Source organism: Lissotriton helveticus, chromosome 5_1 (assembly GCF_964261635.1).
Source record: "Lissotriton helveticus chromosome 5_1, aLisHel1.1, whole genome shotgun sequence".
NCBI classification, from domain to species: domain Eukaryota; kingdom Metazoa; phylum Chordata; class Amphibia; order Caudata; family Salamandridae; genus Lissotriton; species Lissotriton helveticus.
Window position 1 is genome coordinate 724,425,378 of NC_136065.1, and position 25,935 is coordinate 724,451,312.

At 42.7% G+C, this 25,935-nt stretch overlaps 1 protein-coding gene across 1 annotated transcript in view; it reads right to left on the bottom strand.

The window, feature by feature from the left end:
• LOC144754873 (lymphoid-specific helicase-like) overlaps positions 1 to 25,935 on the bottom strand; it is a 544,631-nt gene that overhangs the window by 330,136 nt on the left and 188,560 nt on the right. The window contains exons 12-13 of the mRNA XM_078643187.1: positions 23,480 to 23,576; positions 16,062 to 16,223 (exon numbers count right to left, since the gene is read on the bottom strand). Coding sequence (XP_078499313.1) covers positions 16,062 to 16,223; positions 23,480 to 23,576 — 259 coding nt within the window. The remainder of the gene's footprint in view (positions 1 to 16,061; positions 16,224 to 23,479; positions 23,577 to 25,935) is intronic.

The window sequence follows — 25,935 nt, forward strand, 5'->3', positions numbered from 1 at the left end:
TTGCTATCACTCATTTTCATATAGCTTAAAATTCGAAAGATAGTCTGGAATTAGTCCCTCCCTGCCTGTCCAGAGAATACATTGTTGTTGCATTGCCAGTTTGTTGCAAATGAAAGAAATGATTACGAAGCCAGATGAACGTTTGGGCTTCCTTGTATGACCAAGTCCCTTGAGCCTGTAAATGGCCATTGTGAGCTCCCCATCATTTGAGTGGGGCATCTGTTAGTAGAGTGACTGGGAGAGCTTGATTGAATTAGATCCCATTCAGTATGTTTTTTGTCTATTTGCACCATCAAAGTGATTGGATCACTGAAAGCGATAGTCCACGTTTTCCCTCATCTGTCAGAGAACTGGTTCCACTGGTCCTCTAGGCATTTTAGTAATGGCCTCATGTGAATTCTGGCATAAGGAACCAGAAAAGTACCGCTTCTTGACCTTTGGATGTCAGAGACACTAGGAGATGATTCCTGTTGTGCTAGTGATGAAGTTAGTAACAGATGGACACATTCCACAGGAATGGATGATAGTCCATCCTCTGCAGGATACATGTTTGTGGACTGGGTATCCAGGATCTCAACGAGGTCAGATGTCTTCAGCAATGGGTAGGTAATTCATTTTTTATTTTTTTTAACTGAACCAAACTGGAATGGCATATTTGAGAGGACTTTAAAGTTTCCCGACGGTGTGCATTTTATTGCCTAGATGTCTAGGTAAGGAGAGAAACTGTCTCCTCGGGTGTTCTGTGACCATAGAAATACATCTGGTAAATGTTCAAATGGGTGGACTTTGTATTGAACATGCCGGGTGCCTACAATGAAGCGGAGGAATTGGATACTGATTTCAGCACAGTATAATTGAGGATAGATCTGATGTAACAAATATTTTGAACTTCACTTTTATGTATTTATTTGGTATCCTGTTATCAAGAATAGGTCTGAACTCTTATTTTGGCGTTTTGTTTGTTTTTGTTTTTAACCAGAAAATTGTGAATACATCCAGATCCTTTTTGGCGATAGGTGACCACCACTGCATTTTTCAGTTGCAAGATGTTGACTTCCTTCGGCAGCATATCTTGTTTAGAAGACAATGTTTTGCTTGGTGGCATATATATGTATGAAGCTGGCTCTGTATCTACTCTGCACCAAAGTAAGGTATAGTGTGCACAGAGTCCAGTGGATCCCCAGGGGCTAACATAGATAATACTAACGCTCTCTTTTCTGGTAATGTGGGCAAGCAATTAGGCTCATCAGAGGGCAGTGCAAAGCATTTATTGTACACAGGGAAGAAATGATTACACGGACTAAATCCAAGACCACTGGTTAGTAAAAATTGTATTTAGTATATTTTATAGAACCAAAAGATACTTTTTTGCGTTAAATTATGTTTTGCAATATCAGGGTTCTACAATATCAAAAGTGGAAGGTTCTTTTTTCAATCAATTCTAGGTTATCCTAGGAGTGAAAACAATCCGCAATATGCAGGTAAGTAAACAATCTAAAATATTGAATTTCCGGATAAAGGATCAGTACAGGTACGGTTCAGGTTAGTGACAAAACTGCACCACCAGTAGCACTGGGGCAGCTGGGCGCAGAGGTCAAACTCAGACTTGGTACCAATGTAGAAAGGGATCAATGTAAGTGCTACTACTTGCAGGTGAGTAGCACGGTGTTGGGACCCAATCTTCAGGGTTAAGGTAAGTAGAGGGGGGGCCCATAAGACCACACCAAACTTAGACCTCCAGCGGCACAGGGGCGGCCAGGTGCAGACTGCCAACACAACATCCGGAGCCCCCGAAGCAAACCAATGGGGAATCTCAAACTTTAAGAAAGGCTGCAGACTATGGCCAAGATGCTGGACGACAGAAACCTACAGCTGCACAGGTAAGTTGGGACATGCTGGAGCATCGGGACACCATCGGTGGATCTCCGCAGGCCCCTGGGCTCCAGGTGGAGGGGTGTCCTTTGGTGTCAGAAGTCAGCTTACCAGTGTGGTCACAGTGGGGGAAGGTCATCATGCAGAGGCTGCAGACGTCGACGTGCAGTCCAGCAGGGGTCAACCCATGAAGACCTCTTGCTCAGGATCACAGGGGAGCCTTTTCTGGACCAGTGGGCCTCGAAGACCCAGGCCTTGGGCTTCGGGTGAAAAGGTGGTACATTTTGTGGCTCCACAGGCAGAGCTTTGGTCTTTAAACTTTGCCTTTCAACAGGTTCGCTGTCCACAGCTCAAGAGTCTTTGTTGAAGGTAGGCAGTCTTCCCAGGGTTTGGGAGGTCCCTGGTCTGCGGGACGAGTTGTGCAAAGTTCGCAGACAGGCTCGCAGGGCTGGGACAACAGCAGTCGCCGGAGCTCCTTGTCCTGCAGGGATTGGCTCTTTGTAGGTCATTGGTAATCGGAGGATTAAGGTTCAAGGGTGACAGAAGACACTCAATTTAGGGGTGTTACAGAGGTTCAAAGGTAGAAGCCAATGGGCTACTTATCTTTAGAGTGACTACACCCTTTGAATATCCACTGCCTCTGGGAGATAGCATAACCCCACTGGCTATAACATTCTAAACCAATATGGAGGATTTTCAAAGGAGGGGGGGTCACTTCAGCTCAGGACACCTTATGGGTGGTCTTGGCTGAGAGGGGAGACACCTCTCCTGCTTTCTAATGTTCCCACTGACCTTGCCGCAAAAGTGGGGCTTGGTCAGGAAGGCGGACATCTCCACTAGCTGGAGAAGCTCAGGGCAGCATAAAAAAAAGTCAGGAAGCCTTTGAGGCTCACCCCCAAGCAGGAACAGCAATGAAGGCTGTTAAGTGTGAAGCACCTTTACCCAGAGCAGGCTTCGTTTCTGACCCACAAACGCAAAATGCTCTCATCTTAGGGGGTCAGAAACATGCCTAGAGATGGCAGGCTGCTGCAGACCAGTCAGGCACACACTAGTGGATTGGTAGGTGTTCAGGGGGCCCCGGAGGTGCCCTCTGAGTGCATTTGTTAATGAATCCAACATTGGCATCAGTGTGTGCTTAATAATCGGAGATGTTTGGTACCAAACATCTGATAATTCGGTGAAGCCATCATGGACTTGTGGAACTTTTACTGACAAGCTCCCAGCCCATGTACTGAGTATGGCTTCCCTGTGCACTGATGTCTAAGAATTCTAGAGGGTGCCATCACCTGATGAGTTAAGGTTTGAAGTTTGTTCCTTTTTAACCTCTTGCATGCTCATGACAAGGTGAGCTCGTCATGAGGCACACTGGAGCTGTGCTCATGACAAGGTGAGCTCGTCATGAGGCACACTGGAGCTGTGCTCATGACAAGGTGAGCTCGTCATGTATAATGGGATTCAATAAATGTCAGCACAGGAGGGGAAAAGCCTTAGCAGCCAAGTGGTTAAAAAGTACACAGATAGGTAACCTATGTGATTGTTTATCACCATTGTAGCCCATTATAGTGATGCACACTGCTTTATTATGGTGCCTTGGAAATGATTTATAAAAAGAGAAATGCTGGCCCTGCGATTTTTGATAGCTATATTTTGAGCAACAAACCAAATCCTTGTTATGATTTGTATGGTCGAATTTATTTAAACCATTTACTTTTTCATATAAATCTCATTAAGTTAAAGCATTGATTGCATGAGAAAAACACTACGTTCATACAATTTATACAAAAACATTTGACAAAGAATTTTAACAAAAATACATAAATACATATAACAAAATGACATCCAATCATTTAGTGTACATAAATATACAAATACGGTCCTACGAGAAGCATCAGTCGTCATGTAGTATTAAGCAATGAAGCTATTTGCAGTAAGGAAAAGAAAACAAAATGAATTGTAACAAATACAAATTTTCAATTGTCTGATAAATAAACTTGAATTCTTTCTGCTATTGCCAATTCCTTTCTGCTATTGCCGAGAAGCATCAGTCGTTATGTAGTATTAAGCAATGAAGCTATTTGCAGTAAGGAAAAGAAAACAAAATGAATTGTAACAAATACAAATTTTCAATTGTCTGATAAATAAACTTGAATTCTTTCTGCTATTGCCAATTCCTTTCTGCTATTGCCGACGCGTTTCGAACTCGCTCTGGCATTTGGCAAGTTCTCATCAGGGCTTTCTCGTATTATTCTTCTGAAAATTATGTACAAAGAAAATGAGTGAGATTTTGCAATCCTCATTTTCGTCCCCTATATACATTGCCCCCTACCAAGACTTTCTAGAAAACGTGTACCTTTATTTTCAAGTTGGCAGCGGGTTTTCAATTTTCAAGAGATCTTATTCAATCAATGTAGATACGGTTCTAGAAAATTACAACGAACCAAATTACAATATAATAATGGTCAGGACAGCCTGCGCCTAGATGGCCAGAGGACAATCTTGGAAAATTACCTTCAAACCAGTAGTCTGCACTTCTGTTTGGTAAATATTTGAAACAGCCGTGCGTGGGACAAAAATCAGCTCCCACCCGCCAGCCGGCGGTGGACACGTCTTATTGCACCTACAAGGAGAGTTTAAAGTCACTCAACTATTCCAATCGGTTTTACAAACAGCGGTTAGAACGAGTAGAACGGGTAACAGAACCGGGTGCCTACCTTATTGTTGGCGCTTGGGCTGTTTGAATGCAGTTCCCCTGTTTTTCTAACTTCTAGCCGGTTTCAGTTCGTTTTTATATTCGTTTTTATGTTCTAAAATGACAAACACGGACAGTGTGAGCCCGCTCCTGTGTCATGCGCGGTATCACTAAGCGTTACCTATCTTTGTGCTTACCTAAATGTTGGTGATCTTGAAGAAACACACGCTCCCAAGTGCACTCCAAACCAATCCAGGGAGTCACTCGTTTGACTCAGTCGCCATCTTAAAAAGCAGACATGTGATCGTCAATGCGTGTCACATGACTGTCACATGACTGTCAGGGCTATCCGGGCTTTATGGGAGTTGGAGTCCCATTTTGCATTCTGATGTTTTCCTAAGTGAAAGTCTACATAAAAGGTTCCACTTGAGCACTGTATTATATCAAAGCGGATTACAATCGTGAAATCTCAGACATCGAATTTAGTCCAGTTTGTAAACTATTGAAGCGCAGGATTAAATACGCTTCTTTCCTCAATAAGACATCGTCCACATCCTTAATACATTGGGCTCGAGTCACTGTGTACAAAACCGTCCACGTGAAATCTGTTTCAGTGTGTCCAGTGTCAACAAAATGTTGTACCATTGGAGCGGTTAGCACTTTTGTTTTTATTCGTGACCTATGCTGTGTTATTCGGGTATTAACCTGCTGGTTAGTCTTTCCTATATACAATTTTCCGCATCCGCAGACAATTGCATACACGACATTCCGTGTTTTGCAGTTTGAAAACCCTTGGTTCTTCTGTGGAAAAGTAAATTTTGCCATGTTCTGTGTCCCTACGCCTCATCCATCATATGTTATGTGTGCATGATCAATATGCATATGTTATTCCCCATTTCTGATTAAAGACGCAATTATAGTTGTGTCCACCTCTGGTATGTTAGTTTCCAGTCCTCGTGAATACTACGAATATCAGGCCTATGTAAGTAATGTTGCCACGTTTCTCAGTGTGCACGTTATTCAGTTATAAAGTCGCCGTTTCCAGGCCTCAAAAGGGCCCGGACCACAGATTCAGCTCCTGTCTCCTGAAAGCCTCGCTGAGGAGCGATACAGCCCCCACCTGTATCCTCGACCCTTCACTTACTTCCTGCCTTGCAGTGCCCGGTGCACCCCGGCTCTGCCTCTGAGTCTGCCAAAAGTATGTTATAGTTCCAGCTATCAGTTCAGTCCTCCTCCTCTGCATTCCTAAGCTACTGAACTGCATCAATAGTTTCCGTCATTTGTCTAGCCTTCTCGTCTCCACGTTAGAGAAGTACTGTATTTAATGGTCATTTAGTATTCTTCATCACGCACTACATGTAGAATAATGCATGGTCCAGTCTTAGAATCAAGTTAGCTTTTCCCCTCATGACTTCTAGTTTATATCAACATGTTCCCTAAACATTAGATACCAGATAGGGTTTAGGTACATGTCGCTCCGACCCTCCAGACTCTAGTCTCTGCTCCTAGCACAGAGTTCGTAGCCCCCAGCTTCTCCTAGTAACACGTCATTGCTAGTTTTCGCGCACCATTAGGTTAGAGGTCCCGGCTCCTTAGGTAGCCCCCTCCAAAGTTTCCGCCCATTCATGACATATTCTGTTACGTTTTGCATCACATGTCTAAGTAAACTCCCAGTTACACCTCTTATTTCTCTTATCTCTCGCGACTGCTACGCGTCACGCCTTCTACTCCACCTACTGTTACGCCTACTGCAATGTAATGCTATGTGTTTGCGCTATGTATATAAGTCAATGTTTTGTTATTAAATGTTAGCGCGCTCATCCCAGACCTAGCCCCAGCAGCTGCTGGGCCTCTTTTCCCCTGCTGAGCCCCAGTTGTCCTGCTGGGCCCTGTCATTCTGTTCCTATGCAGGTTGTCCTGATCCTGTCCTTATGCTGTAATAAACCTGCAGAAACTCCTACTACCTCGAATCTTGACTCTTATTTATTGAGCTATCTGTTATGCTATAAGTCTAGTCAAAAATAGGGTATTATTTATTTATTTACCACACTTCCACCTGACATTTTTGTGTGTGAATTCACTTCCCTCGATTGTTGTGTCACAAGAGACACAGTTGCCGCATCTATGGTGTCCCTCGACCGGCTTGAATCCCCACATTGACAATAAGTCATGTTTAGGTTTTTCAATGGTGACGTCCGCACGCACCAGTTGCTGTCCAATGCTGCGTTTTTTTTTAAAAGCAAAAATCGGTTTGGGAAAGGGGCATTCTAAGCCCTCCAGCAGGTGCCAATTTTTAAGTATGGTCTGTCGAATTTTATGGGTATGTGGACCAAATGTTGTTACACAAACCAATTTGTCCATTTCGGGTTTCACTTTACTTTGTAATAGACATTCTCTCGGGGTATAGCGTGCTCGTTTGAAAGCATGTTTCAGCAGCTTCCTAGGGTAGCCCCTGCTTTTCATATCCTCACAAAATCTTCCTCCGTGTAAGTCATAGTCTGTGACATCAGAGCAGTTCCTTCTGATGCGGAGTAGCTGCCCGTAGGGTAAATTTGTTTTTAAATTGCGTGGATGCGCACTCCTATGGTGGAGAATAGTGTTTTTGTCCGTCTTTTTTCTAAAAAGAGATGACTTTAAACGACCGTCAATGCAGCTAACTTCCACATCTAGGAATGTCATTTTCAAATTGCTTTGTTCCATAGAGAATTTAATGTCGCCGTGTTTGTTGTTTAGCCATTGATGGAATTCCATCAATTCGGTGTGGCTCCCCTGCCACAGGAGCCACACGTCATCAATGTATCTTAGCCATTGTTTTATACATTTCTTGTAGGGGTTGTTTGCCACAAATTTCTCTTCATACTGTGCCATAAATAATATGGCCATCTCCGGCGCATAGGGACATCCCATGGCTGTCCCCTTGATTTGAAAAAAGAACTCGCCATTGAAGCAAAAGTAGTTCTTTTTTAGGGTTAGTTCAGCCAACTGCAGAATAAATCTGGTGGGCACTCGATGAGGTCGGTCTCTTGTGTCAAGGTACATCTCCATCACCTCCAACGCCTCCCCTTGCGGGATTTGCGTATAAAGGGACGTGACGTCCATAGTGACCATTATTTCCTCAAGTGGATTAAATTCTAGGCCCTCTATTTTATTGAGGAAATCGGTCGTATCTTTCAGGTATGATGTCACATTACAGATGAAGGGCTTTAGGAAAAAATCCACATATTTGGACAGTGGCTCTAGACAAGAGTCACACCCCGAGACGATAGGACGTCCGGGGGGGTCATTCAGATTTTTGTGAATCTTGGGCAGAAAGTACAATATAGGAGTCCGTGGGAATTTTTTTACCAAAAATTCACCTTCCTTTTTGCCCACAAACCCTTCTTCAACACCACTCGCAATCAATTGCGTTATTGTCCCTAGTATGTCTTTAGTTGGATCTACATCAACTTTCCTATACCATATCTGGTTATTGACCTGTGATTCACCTTCCAAAATGTATTTCTCCCTTGGCCACAACACAGTGGCACCGCCTTTATCTGCAGCTTTCACTACAATAGATGAATCCGCTCTAAGATTTTGTATCGCTTGGCGTTGGCCTCTACTGATGTTCGGTTTGACAAACATTTTGTTCTTTTCAAGTTTATTAATAGAGGACAAGACTACTTGTTCAAATGCCAAAATCTGTTTAGGGATATTATAACTGGGAATAAAGGTAGATTTGTTCCGCAGTCCTGTTGTCTCAATCTCTAGAGGAGGCGGCTGGGTAGCGAAAAAGGCTTTTAATCGCACTTTCCGACAGAAGGCAATGGCTTCCATCTTGGTTTTGGTGAAGTCAGGTTGATGATTGGGGACAAACTTTAAACCCAAGTTGAGGACAGACTCTTCGTCTCTGGTTAAGATTTTATTTGACAAGTTAACTATAGAGGAAGACATTTCTATGTTTTGTAAACGTTCCTCCGGGTACGCATTTCCCATGGTATTTTGTTTCGTGGTTTTCCTTGTTGGCCCTTCTCTAAAAAAGAGACCTGTTTTTTATTGGTATTCCCTCTTGCCTCAGTGCCCGAAGAATCAGATGAAGACGATGTCTCAGAGAATGTTTTGAATCGATTGCGGGACCGTCCTTGATAGTTATACAGTGCTCCGCGTGAATCGACCTGCGAATAAAAATCCTCCTTCAAAAAAGGGTAGGCTTTCTCTAATGTAAATGATTTAGAGTCTTTCTCGTATTGAGCGGTCTTGTTGTTAATCGTGTTATCTCTAAATGTAAGGATTTCTTTTTCAATTTTTTCCAAGAGTGCCTTGGCGTCAGGCACCAGCTGGCTGTCCTGAATGCTTTTAGTTAGTTCTTCAATCTCTTCCAGTTCTTTTTTGCAGAGACGTTGTGCCGTCTCAATTGTGTGGACCATAAGGTCCCTGCTGCACTTGGTATTTATACAGCTAAAACCCTTTTTGTAATCGGCATCCTCTGTAAAAATAACGGGAATATTTTTGACTTGAAGCCCCCAGGGGATTGTGCCTCCCCTGAGATGTCTCAGCAAAAAATGCCCGTGAAGCTCTGTTCTTATATGCTTCTTGCTCAGTCTGATAAGTTTATCTGACTCGTTTTGATGTTGTGCAGAGGTGCTCAGGGCAATGTTAGAGAATGGGGACGATTCAATTAAAGACTGAATGTGACTTTCAGAGAACGATAACGTGTCTTTCTCAGACATGCCTTTCGAGGGATCACAGGTCCCTCGTTGTTCTTAGTCAAACACGAATCCAGAGCTTGTATTATTCTAATGCCCTTTGGACTCTCGCGGGTGTGATACCCGCCCTAACGTTTGCAGAAAATAAGGAGTTAGGTCCCGGGACACAGGGTCAGCTGGACCATAGAATAATTTATAAAAAGAGAAATGCTGGCCCTGCGATTTTTGATAGCTATATTTTGAGCAACAAACCAAATCCTTGTTATGATTTGTATGGTCGAATTTATTTAAACCATTTACTTTTTCATATAAATCTCATTAAGTTAAAGCATTGATTGCATGAGAAAAACACTACGTTCATACAATTTATACAAAAACATTTGACAAAGAATTTTAACAAAAATACATAAATACATATAACAAAATGACATCCAATCATTTAGTGTACATAAATATACAAATACGGTCATACGAGAAGCATCAGTCGTTATGTAGTATTAAGCAATGAAGCTATTTGCAGTAAGGAAAAGAAAACAAAATGAATTGTAACAAATACAAATTTTCAATTGTCTGATAAATAAACTTGAATTCTTTCTGCTATTGCCAATTCCTTTCTGCTATTGCCGACGCGTTTCGAACTCGCTCTGGCATTTGGCAAGTTCTCATCAGGGCTTTCTCGTATTATTCTTCTGAAAATTATGTACAAAGAAAATGAGTGAGATTTTGCAATCCTCATTTTCGTCCCCTATATACATTGCCCCCTACCAAGACTTTCTAGAAAACGTGTACCTTTATTTTCAAGTTGGCAGCGGGTTTTCAATTTTCAAGAGATCTTATTCAATCAATGTAGATACGGTTCTAGAAAATTACAACGAACCAAATTACAATATAATAATGGTCAGGACAGCCTGCGCCTAGATGGCCAGAGGACAATCTTGGAAAATTACCTTCAAACCAGTAGTCTGCACTTCTGTTTGGTAAATATTTGAAACAGCCGTGCGTGGGACAAAAATCAGCTCCCACCCGCCAGCCGGCGGTGGACACGTCTTATTGCACCTACAAGGAGAGTTTAAAGTCACTCAACTATTCCAATCGGTTTTACAAACAGCGGTTAGAACGAGTAGAACGGGTAACAGAACCGGGTGCCTACCTTATTGTTGGCGCTTGGGCTGTTTGAATGCATGTTTTTGTATAAATTGTATGAACGTAGTGTTTTTCTCATGCAATCAATGCTTTAACTTAATGAGATTTATATGAAAAAGTAAATGGTTTAAATAAATTCGACCATACAAATCATAACAAGGATTTGGTTTGTTGCTCAAAATATAGCTATCAAAAATCGCAGGGCCAGCATTTCTCTTTTTATAAATTATTCTATGGTCCAGCTGACCCTGTGTCCCGGGACCTAACTCCTTATTTTCTGCAAACGTTAGGGCGGGTATCACACCCGCGAGAGTCCAAAGGGCATTAGAATAATACAAGCTCTGGATTCGTGTTTGACTAAGAACAACGAGGGACCTGTGATCCCTCGAAAGGCATGTCTGAGAAAGACACGTTATCGTTCTCTGAAAGTCACATTCAGTCTTTAATTGAATCGTCCCCATTCTCTAACATTGCCCTGAGCACCTCTGCACAACATCAAAACGAGTCAGATAAACTTATCAGACTGAGCAAGAAGCATATAAGAACAGAGCTTCACGGGCATTTTTTGCTGAGACATCTCAGGGGAGGCACAATCCCCTGGGGGCTTCAAGTCAAAAATATTCCCGTTATTTTTACAGAGGATGCCGATTACAAAAAGGGTTTTAGCTGTATAAATACCAAGTGCAGCAGGGACCTTATGGTCCACACAATTGAGACGGCACAACGTCTCTGCAAAAAAGAACTGGAAGAGATTGAAGAACTAACTAAAAGCATTCAGGACAGCCAGCTGGTGCCTGACGCCAAGGCACTCTTGGAAAAAATTGAAAAAGAAATCCTTACATTTAGAGATAACACGATTAACAACAAGACCGCTCAATACGAGAAAGACTCTAAATCATTTACATTAGAGAAAGCCTACCCTTTTTTGAAGGAGGATTTTTATTCGCAGGTCGATTCACGCGGAGCACTGTATAACTATCAAGGACGGTCCCGCAATCGATTCAAAACATTCTCTGAGACATCGTCTTCATCTGATTCTTCGGGCACTGAGGCAAGAGGGAATACCAATAAAAAACAGGTCTCTTTTTTAGAGAAGGGCCAACAAGGAAAACCACGAAACAAAATACCATGGGAAATGCGTACCCGGAGGAACGTTTACAAAACATAGAAATGTCTTCCTCTATAGTTAACTTGTCAAATAAAATCTTAACCAGAGACGAAGAGTCTGTCCTCAACTTGGGTTTAAAGTTTGTCCCCAATCATCAACCTGACTTCACCAAAACCAAGATGGAAGCCATTGCCTTCTGTCGGAAAGTGCGATTAAAAGCCTTTTTCGCTACCCAGCCGCCTCCTCTAGAGATTGAGACAACAGGACTGTGGAACAAATCTACCTTTATTCCCAGTTATAATATCCCTAAACAGATTTTGGCATTTGAACAAGTAGTCTTGTCCTCTATTAATAAACTTGAAAAGAACAAAATGTTTGTCAAACCGAACATCAGTAGAGGCCAACGCCAAGCGATACAAAATCTTAGAGCGGATTCATCTATTGTAGTGAAAGCTGCAGATAAAGGCGGTGCCACTGTGTTGTGGCCAAGGGAGAAATACATTTTGGAAGGTGAATCACAGGTCAATAACCAGATATGGTATAGGAAAGTTGATGTAGATCCAACTAAAGACATACTAGGGACAATAACGCAATTGATTGCGAGTGGTGTTGAAGAAGGGTTTGTGGGCAAAAAGGAAGGTGAATTTTTGGTAAAAAAATTCCCACGGACTCCTATATTGTACTTTCTGCCCAAGATTCACAAAAATCTGAATGACCCCCCCGGACGTCCTATCGTCTCGGGGTGTGACTCTTGTCTAGAGCCACTGTCCAAATATGTGGATTTTTTCCTAAAGCCCTTCATCTGTAATGTGACATCATACCTGAAAGATACGACCGATTTCCTCAATAAAATAGAGGGCCTAGAATTTAATCCACTTGAGGAAATAATGGTCACTATGGACGTCACGTCCCTTTATACGCAAATCCCGCAAGGGGAGGCGTTGGAGGTGATGGAGATGCACCTTGACACAAGAGACCGACCTCATCGAGTGCCCACCAGATTTATTCTGCAGTTGGCTGAACTAACCCTAAAAAAGAACTACTTTTGCTTCAATGGCGAGTTCTTTTTTCAAATCAAGGGGACAGCCATGGGATGTCCCTATGCGCCGGAGATGGCCATATTATTTATGGCACAGTATGAAGAGAAATTTGTGGCAAATAACAACCCCTACAAGAAATGTATAAAACAATGGCTAAGATACATTGATGACGTGTGGCTCCTGTGGCAGGGGAGCCACACCGAATTGATGGAATTCCATCAATGGCTAAACAACAAACACGGCGACATTAAATTCTCTATGGAACAAAGCAATTTGAAAATGACATTCCTAGATGTGGAAGTTAGCTGCATTGACGGTCGTTTAAAGTCATCTCTTTTTAGAAAAAAGACGGACAAAAACACTATTCTCCACCATAGGAGTGCGCATCCACGCAATTTAAAAACAAATTTACCCTACGGGCAGCTACTCCGCATCAGAAGGAACTGCTCTGATGTCACAGACTATGACTTACACGGAGGAAGATTTTGTGAGGATATGAAAAGCAGGGGCTACCCTAGGAAGCTGCTGAAACATGCTTTCAAACGAGCACGCTATACCCCGAGAGAATGTCTATTACAAAGTAAAGTGAAACCCGAAATGGACAAATTGGTTTGTGTAACAACATTTGGTCCACATACCCATAAAATTCGACAGACCATACTTAAAAATTGGCACCTGCTGGAGGGCTTAGAATGCCCCTTTCCCAAACCGATTTTTGCTTTTAAAAAAAAACGCAGCATTGGACAGCAACTGGTGCGTGCGGACGTCACCATTGAAAAACCTAAACATGACTTATTGTCAATGTGGGGATTCAAGCCGGTCGAGGGACACCATAGATGCGGCAACTGTGTCTCTTGTGACACAACAATCGAGGGAAGTGAATTCACACACAAAAATGTCAGGTGAAAGAACCAAGGGTTTTCAAACTGCAAAACACGGAATGTCGTGTATGCAATTGTCTGCGGATGCGGAAAATTGTATATAGGAAAGACTAACCAGCAGGTTAATACCCGAATAACACAGCATAGGTCACGAATAAAAACAAAAGTGCTAACCGCTCCAATGGTACAACATTTTGTTGACACTGGACACACTGAAACAGATTTCACGTGGACGGTTTTGTACACAGTGACTCGAGCCCAATGTATTAAGGATGTGGACGATGTCTTATTGAGGAAAGAAGCGTATTTAATCCTGCGCTTCAATAGTTTACAAACTGGACTAAATTCGATGTCTGAGATTTCACGATTGTAATCCGCTTTGATATAATACAGTGCTCAAGTGGAACCTTTTATGTAGACTTTCACTTAGGAAAACATCAGAATGCAAAATGGGACTCCAACTCCCATAAAGCCCGGATAGCCCTGACAGTCATGTGACAGTCATGTGACACGCATTGACGATCACATGTCTGCTTTTTAAGATGGCGACTTAGTCAAACGAGTGACTCCCTGGATTGGTTTGGAGTGCACTTGGGAGCGTGTGTTTCTTCAAGATCACCAACATTTAGGTAAGCACAAAGATAGGTAACGCTTAGTGATACCGCGCATGACACAGGAGCGGGCTCACACTGTCCGTGTTTGTCATTTTAGAACATAAAAACGAATATAAAAACGAACTGAAACCGGCTAGAAGTTAGAAAAACAGGGGAACTGCATTCAAACAGCCCAAGCGCCAACAATAAGGTAGGCACCCGGTTCTGTTACCCGTTCTACTCGTTCTAACCGCTGTTTGTAAAACCGATTGGAATAGTTGAGTGACTTTAAACTCTCCTTGTAGGTGCAATAAGACGTGTCCACCGCCGGCTGGCGGGTGGGAGCTGATTTTTGTCCCACGCACGGCTGTTTCAAATATTTACCAAACAGAAGTGCAGACTACTGGTTTGAAGGTAATTTTCCAAGATTGTCCTCTGGCCATCTAGGCGCAGGCTGTCCTGACCATTATTATATTGTAATTTGGTTCGTTGTAATTTTCTAGAACCGTATCTACATTGATTGAATAAGATCTCTTGAAAATTGAAAACCCGCTGCCAACTTGAAAATAAAGGTACACGTTTTCTAGAAAGTCTTGGTAGGGGGCAATGTATATAGGGGACGAAAATGAGGATTGCAAAATCTCACTCATTTTCTTTGTACATAATTTTCAGAAGAATAATACGAGAAAGCCCTGATGAGAACTTGCCAAATGCCAGAGCGAGTTCGAAACGCGTCGGCAATAGCAGAAAGGAATTGGCAATAGCAGAAAGAATTCAAGTTTATTTATCAGACAATTGAAAATTTGTATTTGTTACAATTCATTTTGTTTTCTTTTCCTTACTGCAAATAGCTTCATTGCTTAATACTACATAACGACTGATGCTTCTCGGCAATAGCAGAAAGGAATTGGCAATAGCAGAAAGAATTCAAGTTTATCAGACAATTGAAAATTTGTATTTGTTACAATTCATTTTGTTTTCTTTTCCTTACTGCAAATAGCTTCATTGCTTAATACTACATAACGACTGATGCTTCTCGTATGACCGTATTTGTATATTTATGTACACTAAATGATTGGATGTCATTTTGTTATATGTATTTTTGTTAAAATTCTTTGTCAAATGTTTTTGTATAAATTGTATGAACGTAGTGTTTTTCTCATGCAATCAATGCTTTAACTTAATGAGATTTATATGAAAAAGTAAATGGTTTAAATAAATTCGACCATACAAATCATAACAAGGATTTGGTTTGTTGCTCAAAATATAGCTATCAAAAATCGCAGGGCCAGCATTTCTCTTTTTATAAATTATTCTATGGTCCAGCTGACCCTGTGTCCCGGGACCTAACTCCTTATTTTTGGAAATGATTTAAGCATGTGAATCGATGAAAGATCCAATACTGGAGAATGGAGGATTACCAGCCTGACTACAGGTAATATTCAAGCATCCATGACAATCCAAAGCTAACAGGTTGGTTTTCAGTCCGAAAACAAAACAGTCCAGTCTTCAAAATAAGTTAGTGAATGCAATGGTAGGTTTGCAGCAAAATGATCAGTCAGCATGAAAAAGGTAGAGTCCAGTTCTCAGTCACCCTCAACAAAGTACCAGGAAAAAAGTGAAGCAGCAGTCAGTGTTAGACATGGAGTGATGGAGCTGTTGGCGAGCTGTAAAGTGCTAGATAGAATAGTTATATGCAGCTGTGGCTTCTCTAGCTCCATTATTTCCCCAGCTTTTTCCCTTTTATATTAAATGGTAAGGGGGGGGGGGCTCCAGAAAAAGCAACTTCAAGCATTTTTTCAAAATAGAACAAATGAAATTTGGCAAAGGTAACCTTCAGATAGCTTGTACTAAATGTGTGCATTTCAAACTGACACTTGTAACAACCTAATTATAAGGTGCTTTGGAATCCTGCAGATATGTGCTACAATTCAAATTCTTATAAACATCCATTTAGATCAGATTCAGATGCTACAGTGAATAACTGAGAAACCACATGTAAAACTACCTATACCGTAACAAAAGTTCAATATACTACTACAGTACAGACCTTATCAATTCCAAGCATTTTTACAATAGTCTTATTGAGTATTGCAGTGTAGAAGGTTTCCTGTTTCTTAGTCAAAGGTGCATAAACTATCACTTCACGCTTTGGCGGAACCTCAAGGGTAACATCAGATTTTAATCTTCTCAGCAGGAAAGGAGTCAAGATCTAAAAAAATAAATAAATAAGCCATTGACAAAAGTGTAAACTCATTAGTTAAAATCAATTAGATCATTTAATGAAGCTACGTTCTCAAATTAAGTCAAAAATCATCCGAGCATTTTTTAAGAGAAGGTTAGTTTCCTATAAATTGTGATCACGCATTTGAGTTGCCGTTCACTCACTCTGAATTATTCCCAGTAAGAAGACAGGGAATTTGACACAGCCAGACACTATTGTTAAAACTAATTTACTCCTTTAACCCCTTCACCGATGGGCCTTAACCCCCATCTCCGTGCTAAACCTTTTTTGGCTATTTGGGCTAGTACGCTCCCAGGCCCCTGTAACTTTTTGTACACAAGGCATCCACACCAATTTTGCATCCTTTTCTTCCAATATCCTGAGGATTCTAAAGCTACCCAGGGTTTGTGGATTCCCCTGGAGGGAACCGGCAAATTAGCCAAAACACAGCAATTTTTTTTTATTTTCTGGAAAAATTAGGAAAAGGTGCTGCCGAAGAAAGCGTCTGGTTTCTTCCCTGCAACAAAATACCAACAAGGGGTTTGTGGTGCTAAAATCATCATCATCTGCCCAGCGTTCAGGAACAGGCAGACTTGACAGAAAACCAAAGTGCTGTACACAGTTTTGGCATTTTACTGAGACATAGCCTATTTTTCCTATTTGGTGCTTTCAACCACCAGTAAGTGGTAGAAATGGGCGTGAAAGCAAGAATGGATCCCGGAAAACTATCCATTTCTGAAAAGTAGACAATTCTGAATTTAGCAAGGGGTCACTTGTATGGATCCTTCACGGTTTTCCTATAAAAACGAACAGCTGAATTAAAAAAAATTATTGGAATTGAAACAGCCATATATGCCAATGTTTTCACCTGTAATGACTTAAGCATGGCAGTTTGTTTAAAGCAATATACAGTCACTTCCACTGGACACTACTGGTTGCAGGGCTAATTAAGATATGTAGGTTCACCAAGAATAAGGTATCCAGAGCCCATAACTGACCTGAGTCTTGCAATGGTTTTTCATTGTGAACAGGGTATATAGCATTTGGTAAAATATAAAGAGTGAAAAATAGGTATCAAGGAAACCTATAGATTTCTGAAATGGGAACAAAATCTAGAGTTCAGAAGCAGTGGATATTTGCACATCTCCGAAATTGTGAGTACCCATACTAGCATGTGAATTAGAGGACATATTCCAAAATTACTTTTTTTATTTTACACAGTCTTATATTTGGAAGGTAGAAATGCAGAGAAAGTCAATTGGTAACTCCCACTGTGGATGTATTTCAGATATCTATACAGCTAGCGTGAAATGATATAGATAGTGGACTCTTCACGGGACGAGGGATGGTTTTAGGTCAACATTGTGTGTGGGTGTACTTGTAAAGCGCACTGCGACTCCATGGAGTATCCTGGCGCTGAAGACTGCTGGGGAACCCGTCCTGGTTTTCCCTGTGAGATGGTCCCTTTCTGGGCATCTCCAAGGTGAAACCAGGCATCCCCGGCGTCTGTGGGGGGCTGTTGTAGAGATGAGGCAAGCTTAATGCCCAGAGTTGCAGAGTCTGTTCCCTGGTTAGAGTAGGCACCGAGGCGAGAATTATCGAGTCCGTTTTGACCCTGGTCCACAACCCTGCCGTGTCGGGAATTGAACCCTGGTCCCGGGCCGTTCTCTGCTTACGGGTCTGCCGCCTCTAACCAGTGAGCCACACGACTCCAGTGTTGGCACTTTGTAGTAACAGGTAACTGGTTTCTTATTAAGCACTGCATATTTCATACATTCGCATGCTTCAACCATAATAGCAAGATTTATACTGCATTCAAACTAAATTTGTAGTACAAATTGCCATCATAAAATGGGGGACAAAGTGAGAGGAGACGTGCTTTAATGGAACAGAGGACACAAAACTGCCTTAACAGAAACAAGGCGGTCTGTATCCAAGCAGCAATATTTTGTAAATGTAACTGTTCTTCCTTTCCATTCTGCAGCTCCTACTCCATTTGTAGAGCAAACCGACCCTGTAGAATGTAGGGGACAAAACAAGGAAGAGCCAAACAGACGGTCCACAAGACCTGGCAAATTCAATGTAGAATTGTTTCTGTGCACATCAGGGAGAGCAATGCTCTCTGTACACTTTTTGCATAACTATTCACTACAGTAAAAGTCCACTTGGGCTTAAATTTAGTTTCAGTGCGCAATACTACGCAGTTTGCGAAGGCGCAGGAAGAGAGGTTTGATGGTAAAAGCATGAGTTTCCAACTCTTTTAGCCAAGAGCACAGCAGTCTTCGACGAAAACTTGAATGCCTGCCTTGAATATAGGTTTGAGCAGTTACCTCGTAAGCTGGCTAAGGATAGTATACCATCAAGGAACTGCTGCCCACATGAGCAAAACATATTGAGCAGCCCTTTCAGAAACTCCTTAAAGATCCTTGATAGAAAAGGAGGGTCATTATGGAGAATGTTCCCGTTTATCGTGGGCTGAGGGACAAGCAGGTCAAAGCTTGCTCCCTGAAGCATTGAAGCGGCCCCCATTAAGTGTAGATCAGTGAACCAATGCAAGTGAGATCAGGATGGGAGTTGGCAGGGCTCTCTTGCATTTGTTGAGAATTCTGAAAATTAGGGTGGGCGGGTGAGGGAAGGTGGTAGAGTTCTACTCCTGACTAGCATAGTAAAAATGCAGCCTGCTGACCTCCGGGGCAACAGCCTGCCAGCAAAGTTACAGTATTGTGTGTTCTGCAGCATCAAAACAGGACTAAAGAGACATGACCCTACATCCAAAAAAGCATGGCTGCCAAATGCGGACTCAAGTCACACTTAAAACTTTTCTGCTGAGGTCACTGCCCAGGTTTCGATGGATTTTAGGAGATGTTCTGCTCCTAGTTACAATCCCTGGTGAGCACCCAAGAGAAGAACTTCCTTTGTGGACAGTCTGACGGAACCTTAGGTACAAACTTAGGATTTGTTCGTAGGACAACCCTGTCTTGTTTGAACTGAAGAAAATGGTCTTGAATTGAGAATGCCTGGAGCTCACTCACTCGTCTCGCTGAGGTAAGGGCCAGAAGTAGTGCAGTTTTCCAGGAAAGATACTCAAGATCAGCTCTGTGTATTGCCTCAAAAGGGTGTTTCATGATTTGAGCAAGAACTGTGTTGAGTTGCCAAGTGGGAGGTAAAGTTTTTACAGGAGGAAAAGTCCTGAACAGGCCTTTAAGAAACTGCTTGATCAACCTGTTAGACCAAAGAGAAGGGCCAGCAGATCTTCTGAAACGGGATATTGCGGCCAAGTGAACTGTAATGGAAGCGTGAGCAAGACCCGAGTTTGACGGATGAAGGAGGTAAGGCAATATTTGTACTGGAGAAGATGAAAACGGGTGTATCTTCCGTGACTTGCACCAGATGCAGACCTTTTCCATTTCGAGGAGTATGTTTTGTTAGTACTGTCCGCTCGAGCCAGAGCCAGAACTGTTCTACAATCCGGCGGAATGACTAGGTCCTGGAACTCAGGAGCCAAGCGGATAATTTGAGAGATTCCGGATTCGGATGCTGGACTTTCTGGTTGTTCATTGTGGGAAGAGCAGGGAGCGGTTTCAATTGGATCAGCGGTTCCAGGGAGAGATGGTGAAGCTCTGTGAACCAATGCTGGCGTGGCCAAGCTGGGGCTATGAGAATGAGTGTGCAAGGCTCCGCTTTCAATTTCCTGAGAACCCTGGGAATCAGGGGAAACAATGGAAAAGCGGATGCAAAGACGTTGCACCACGCGATCGAAAATGCATTCCCTAGAGATTCCTTCTGGGGACGCCAGCTTGCGAAGTGTTGGCATTTGGTGTTCTGCCTTGTAGCAAACAGGTTGAGGAGAGGAGTGCCCCATTAAAAGAAAATGCAGTTGAGAGTCCGCTGATTCAATTCCCATTTGTGACACGTCCCCTGTTGTCTACTCAGAGAATCTGCCAGAACATTGTCCGTTCCTGGGATGTACTCTGCCCGAAGGGAAATGTTGTGAAGGAGCAACCATGTGAGAGAGTGTCAGAGCAAGTTCACCCTTGCTTGTTTAGATAGTGCATCGTCGTGAACACCTGAAATAATTGGGCGTCCTGGTGGGTTCCTCACATCTTTATGTATTTTCGGTAGAATATACATTAATGGGGTCCGGGGATTTTGATTAATTAGATACGCTGCCTTTCTTTGATAGCCAACCTTCTTGTTCGCCATTGATTGTTAACTCACCCAATTTCTCCTTTATTTTCATATTCCAGTCATCATCTGTCTTCCGGTAGTATCTTTCATCCGATATTTGTCTTGAAACCTCTAGTTCATATGTTTCACGTGGTAGAACAACAACTCCTCCGCCTTTGTCTGCAGGTTTTATTATTAGTTCTTTATTTTCTTTAAGTTGTTCTAGCGCCTGCTTTTCTTCTTTTCGCAAATTCCATTTGATGAATTTTTTCTTTTTATTATCGAGGACATCTAGATCTCGTAAAACATTTCTCGAAAGTTAATACTTCCATCAGCATATAGGCAGTTTAGGGAAAAAATGCCGAGGTGTTTTTCAGACCGGAGTAATTGCGTGGGGGTGCGCTCTCTTGATCTAGAAAATGCATTTTAAGTCGCATTTTTCGAAATAGCTGAACTATTTCTAATTTGGTTTGATTCAGATCGGGTCTGACAGTGGGGATAAAGGAAAGGCCTTTCTGTAATAGTCATTTCACTTGCTGAGAGAATGTAGTTGGACAGATTGTATACTGTTTTTTCACTTTTCTTTACCATCTGTAGACATTTCTCCTGGAGGTAATTTTTCCCTGGAATTGATTCGATTGGGGATTGTACCATCTGTTTGCTCGTGAGCGTCCTCTTGACCGCCTGTGTCCTCTGTCCAAAAAAGGTGCTGGTTGGTAAGGTTGAATTCGTAATGACAAACTCCCAGCACCATATACTCCTAATGGCAGCACTGCACTTACAGTGCCCATGAATTGACCTGGGTACTGTAGGGGTACATGGCTCATGCACCTGTACCCTCACCACTGGCAAAGGGCACCCAGCTAGAGGGGTGACTGATGTATGCCAGGGCAGTGTTTTGTGGGCATGGCACACAAGGATGTGTGCCATGTAGACTAGTCACTTTGTTTTGCACCAAGACACTCAGTCTGCCAAGGCAGTGTGTGAGTGTCAGGGTACAGGGCCTCCATTGGTGGCACAATAAGTGCTGCAGCCCTTAGGGGTCTTCCCTGGTCAGTGCCCTGGGTACCTGTGGTACCACTTACCAGGGGCTGACCTGTGGCCAAAGATGCCAATAGGGTTAGTCTTTGGGGAAGAACACAGGCCCTGGAACCTGATTTGCAGGGACCCAGGGCACACCAAGGAAAAGTGCATCAGTCTGGCAAAAAGAGGGGGGGTTACTGCAACAGAAACCCACTTTCCTATAGAGGGGTATCCGCCCTGTTGGCATCTTCCTCTATATGATGTTTGGCCTCTAGCCCTATCCCCTCGAAAGGGCACCTTCCGGTACTGTAGTGTTCCTAGGGCCTTTGCGGTATCTGTATCCTTTTTGATACTTTAAAGCACATCATCCATGTTTCCCAAACAAGTCTTCCCATCGAAGGGAATATCTAAGATCTTATTTTGGACCTCAGGTCTAAAAGCTGTTGACCTCCGCCATCCCAGACGGCGTAGCACCGCCACTCTTCACTTTGTTTTGCACCAAGACACGCAGCCTGCCAAGGTAGTGTGTGTGTCAGAGTACAGGGCCTCCAAGGGTGGCACAATAAGTACTGTAGCCCTTAGGGGTATTCCCTGGTCAGTGCCCTGGGTACCATTTACCAGGGGCTGACATGTGGCCAGAGATGCCAATTGGGTTAGTCTTGGTGAAAGAACACAGGCCCTGAGAACCTGATTGGCAGGGACCCAGGGCACATCAAGTCAACGTGCATCAGTAGTCTGGCAAAAGTGTGTGGGGGTGGGGGTTACTGCAACAGAACCCCACTTTCCTACAATTTGCAGCGCCACAATAGGGTGGACACTAGGACACCATTAGTAAACTACCCAACACCCACAGTTGGACCCCAGTACCCCCACTATCCGCCATGTGTCCCTGTCCCCCAAATGGGGTCTAACAAAGGGCATAGCCAAAATCTGCCATGGACCAAAACCCCTTTAAAAACCTTTCATGGCCAAACACTTCTAGAAAACAGTGAAAGCTGCTTTGCCTCTGTGAGAAGGTAAGGATTTGTTACTTGGAATATAGAGCAGAAGCTACTGAAGATTGCTCAAGGAGAAAGAATTTAACAGTAGGGCTGCCAGAATGTACAAAGGCAGGCCATGGAACTATTTCTTGAGAAATGACTGGCATAATAGTAGCTCTTGAAGGGCTATCAAACCATTGTGTTTCTACTGTAGAACAGGGTAGAGTATTCCTGCAGCAGTAATAGCAGATAAGTGTGCTCAGAATGGATTTAAAAACGAGTACTTACCAGTAACAATAGTTTTGAGTTTGAAAGTCTTCTAGAGTCACGTTCCTGACCAAGCCACTAGACGGTGAATTAACGGACTGCTTGTAAATGCTGGAGAGTAATGTAGCAATACTGCACTTTAAAATCCTTACACAAATGTTCCCAACATGGAACATAATCCGATACAGAAATTAAACCTGTATGCATCACTGTAGACTGACGTCAGCAAAAACTTTCACATGAAACAGTGGTAAATAAAGCCACATACCATAATTATCCTTTTCCCCATAGTAGTAGCATAAAATCGCCATGCAAGATTAACGATATAATCATAACTAATAATGTAAGGGGTAATCCATTACAGACTCAATATAAGTCAGTTTCATTGAAAAAAAAAAGTGATAAACCATTTTCAAATGTGATTAATCAGACTTGGAAGGAGCCTTACCTCAGGGCCACAATTTTCCACACATTCCAGCAGGCTCCCCTGATCTCCATAGCACAGAAAATAATGGGAGAGCTTGCTCAAATAAAGAGGGGTTTCCACTCGACCCCTCCCCCCCGCTTTGCCCGCACTCCCATCCTCCAGAACAAGCCTCAGTGTGAAATACATACAATTTGGATGGATTCTTAAAGAGCATATCCTAAGTATTTAGTTTCTCTTGGAGTTTTTGGTTTAAATCTACACCATTGAGGTGGCATAGTATATCCAACTGACATTGAATTACAACAAAAGGACCATGAAGTAGAAGTTAGCAGTGAAAAAATTAGCTCATTTGTAAGTTTGATGTAGAAATCTGACTGTACCTGATGTAGCATGTGCAAAATGTTCTGCTCCCGTTCATTGGCTACGATATCTTCAGCATTCTGTGCAATAGAAGTGATGTCAAACCAAGATTCAAAGCTAGAGTGAGGATAAAACATACATGACCATTTTTCTACATGATGCAGATAAATTATTTACCAATACAAACACATTGTTTGGATCTTTGTAGACGGCTGTTAATGGCAGTGGACGAAAACCTGGAAGAAAGGACTACCTGTAAAGCTAAATTATAACCGGATCATCAATGACAAAGTGCATCGAACTCACCATTTTCCTTTTTTATTATTTGACACTTTGCTTAAGTTAGGTGTCATATCTGGGCAGCTGAATGCTGTGTCCAGGCATTTCATGGAACAGTTTTGCTTAAATAGTATGAGCATCACCACCTTGTGCACTAGAAAAATCCAAGTACTTGAACACAATACTAACATGGTGATATCCTTTTCATGAAAATGTTTTGTTTCAGAGCTTCACTATTCAAACAAATACATGTGGTCATCTGGGTTTGCATGAAGATCTTCAGATGAATCTAAACCTTGTGTCACTGTTCAATTAAGCTGCCATGTCTTAGTTTAAGAAACATTCTCCTAGTGAAACATCCATAAACAGCTGGGACGGAATGTCTCCCACATGCTACAAGGGCTTGCACACCTGCATTAAGTGATAAACCTGCATGTGAAACTGGTAAACCAACTTTACTGGTGATGGCAACACGCTATTCTAGAGTGAGTGCTGTGGACTAGGTCTGTCCATGGTAATACAAATGTCTTCAACTGGTTCTGTGAACTGGAGGGACCCACCAAGCCTTCGTTCTAAACATAAATCTATCACCCATATCATGGTTTATTGACATGAAGCAGTGGTGCCTGCATATCAATTTTTGCAAATAATAGTCCTTAACAGACATTTTATTCCGTGTCTTAAGAATGCGGCATACCAACCCCACTCATGTAAAAGTTATTTTTTTTTTAATGGGACCCATACCTTTGCGCTGACATCTGTGTGGTTGCTGAGTTTGTGTACAGTGTGCACTTGAGGCACATGCATAATAGTAACATGAGTAGGTCTGCTAGTACCAGTGGATGAGTCCGGGAGCGTTAACAGATTTTATAAAGGTGAGGAAATGTCCAGGTAGGGATTGCCCTTTTGACTATCTACAGATTGCTACTTCAGGAAGGCTAATGATAGCCAGGTGCACAAAGTTAGCACACGTTGTTGCCCACTTGGAGCCAACATCACCATTAGCAGACAGCACCATCACCTGGCACAAAAACGGTGTCTTCACTACAGCCAGAAAACAACATCTGAAAGGAAACCATTATAAACCGGTTACAGTACTCAGAGTGGATCCATATCCCCGGTCTGAAAGGAAAAAAGTGGGAATGAAACCCCCACGTTTTGTCCCAGTTTCAAGTGCTTCTTGACGGAGGGAGTGTTTTACAGAATATTGAAAGAGCTGCTGTGAAACCAGAGTAGAAATCTGCCTGAGAACAATCTCCCATAAGTTTAAGGACATTACCTGATGCCCGTGCTTCCTGCTGGAAAAGACAAGGATCTGCCTAGGGCACAGAAGCCTGCCTGCTCAGAGAGGGAAGGAATGTGCCTGGCCAGGTGGGAACAGACTGTCCAGGAGAAACTCAGCCATTTTGCAGACATGTGGAGCTCCCAGAAGAAGAAGACTCAACTGGGAGCATAAAATGAAAAACCACCTGGTCTCCTAAAACGTGGGTTATGAGGTGAAATGTGTTAAGAAACTTTAAGCCAAATAGTAGTATGCCATCCAGCAACCCTGCAGGGTGCTCCAAGGACTCATGCTGCTGGTCCGTGGCGCTCTCCCAACCCCATGGAGCTGCCATTACTGAAGCAGGAGACCTGCTGTAGCTCAAATGCCAAAATGCAGCGCTGTCTGTCCTGATGAGGAATTCCTGACCTGCAGTCTCAAGAGGAACTATTGTAAGCCCAGTATTATGGCACAGAGCTTCATGATACAGATATGGAGCCTCTTTTCTGTGTCTAGCCAGAGGCCCCTGGTTGACTGCTCCTGTTTACTGGGAATGGGAAGCCTGTGTTGAGATGTGATGGAAAATGCCACCAAAGCAGCAACTGCTTCAATAGTCTTGTGACATGGACCGAGCTATTTGCTTCTATTTGTGGTCCAGTTGTAGTTGGACACGTCTCATACGGAGTCTGCAAAAAGGTATCAGGCCTATACAGGATGACATCAGGGCTAGCAGATATTTGTATTAATGGAGCTTGACTGACTGATAGAGACGGTCTGCTCCATGGCTTGGAGGTTCCTCGATCTGTCCACAGAGAAAAACATCTTTTTGAACTGTGTGTCCAGTATTGTCCACAAGAACGAGTTTTGTATGAGGAAGTGTCTAGGTTTACTGTCGGCTCTAACCTGTGGAACACATCGATACAGGCAGCAAAAGAA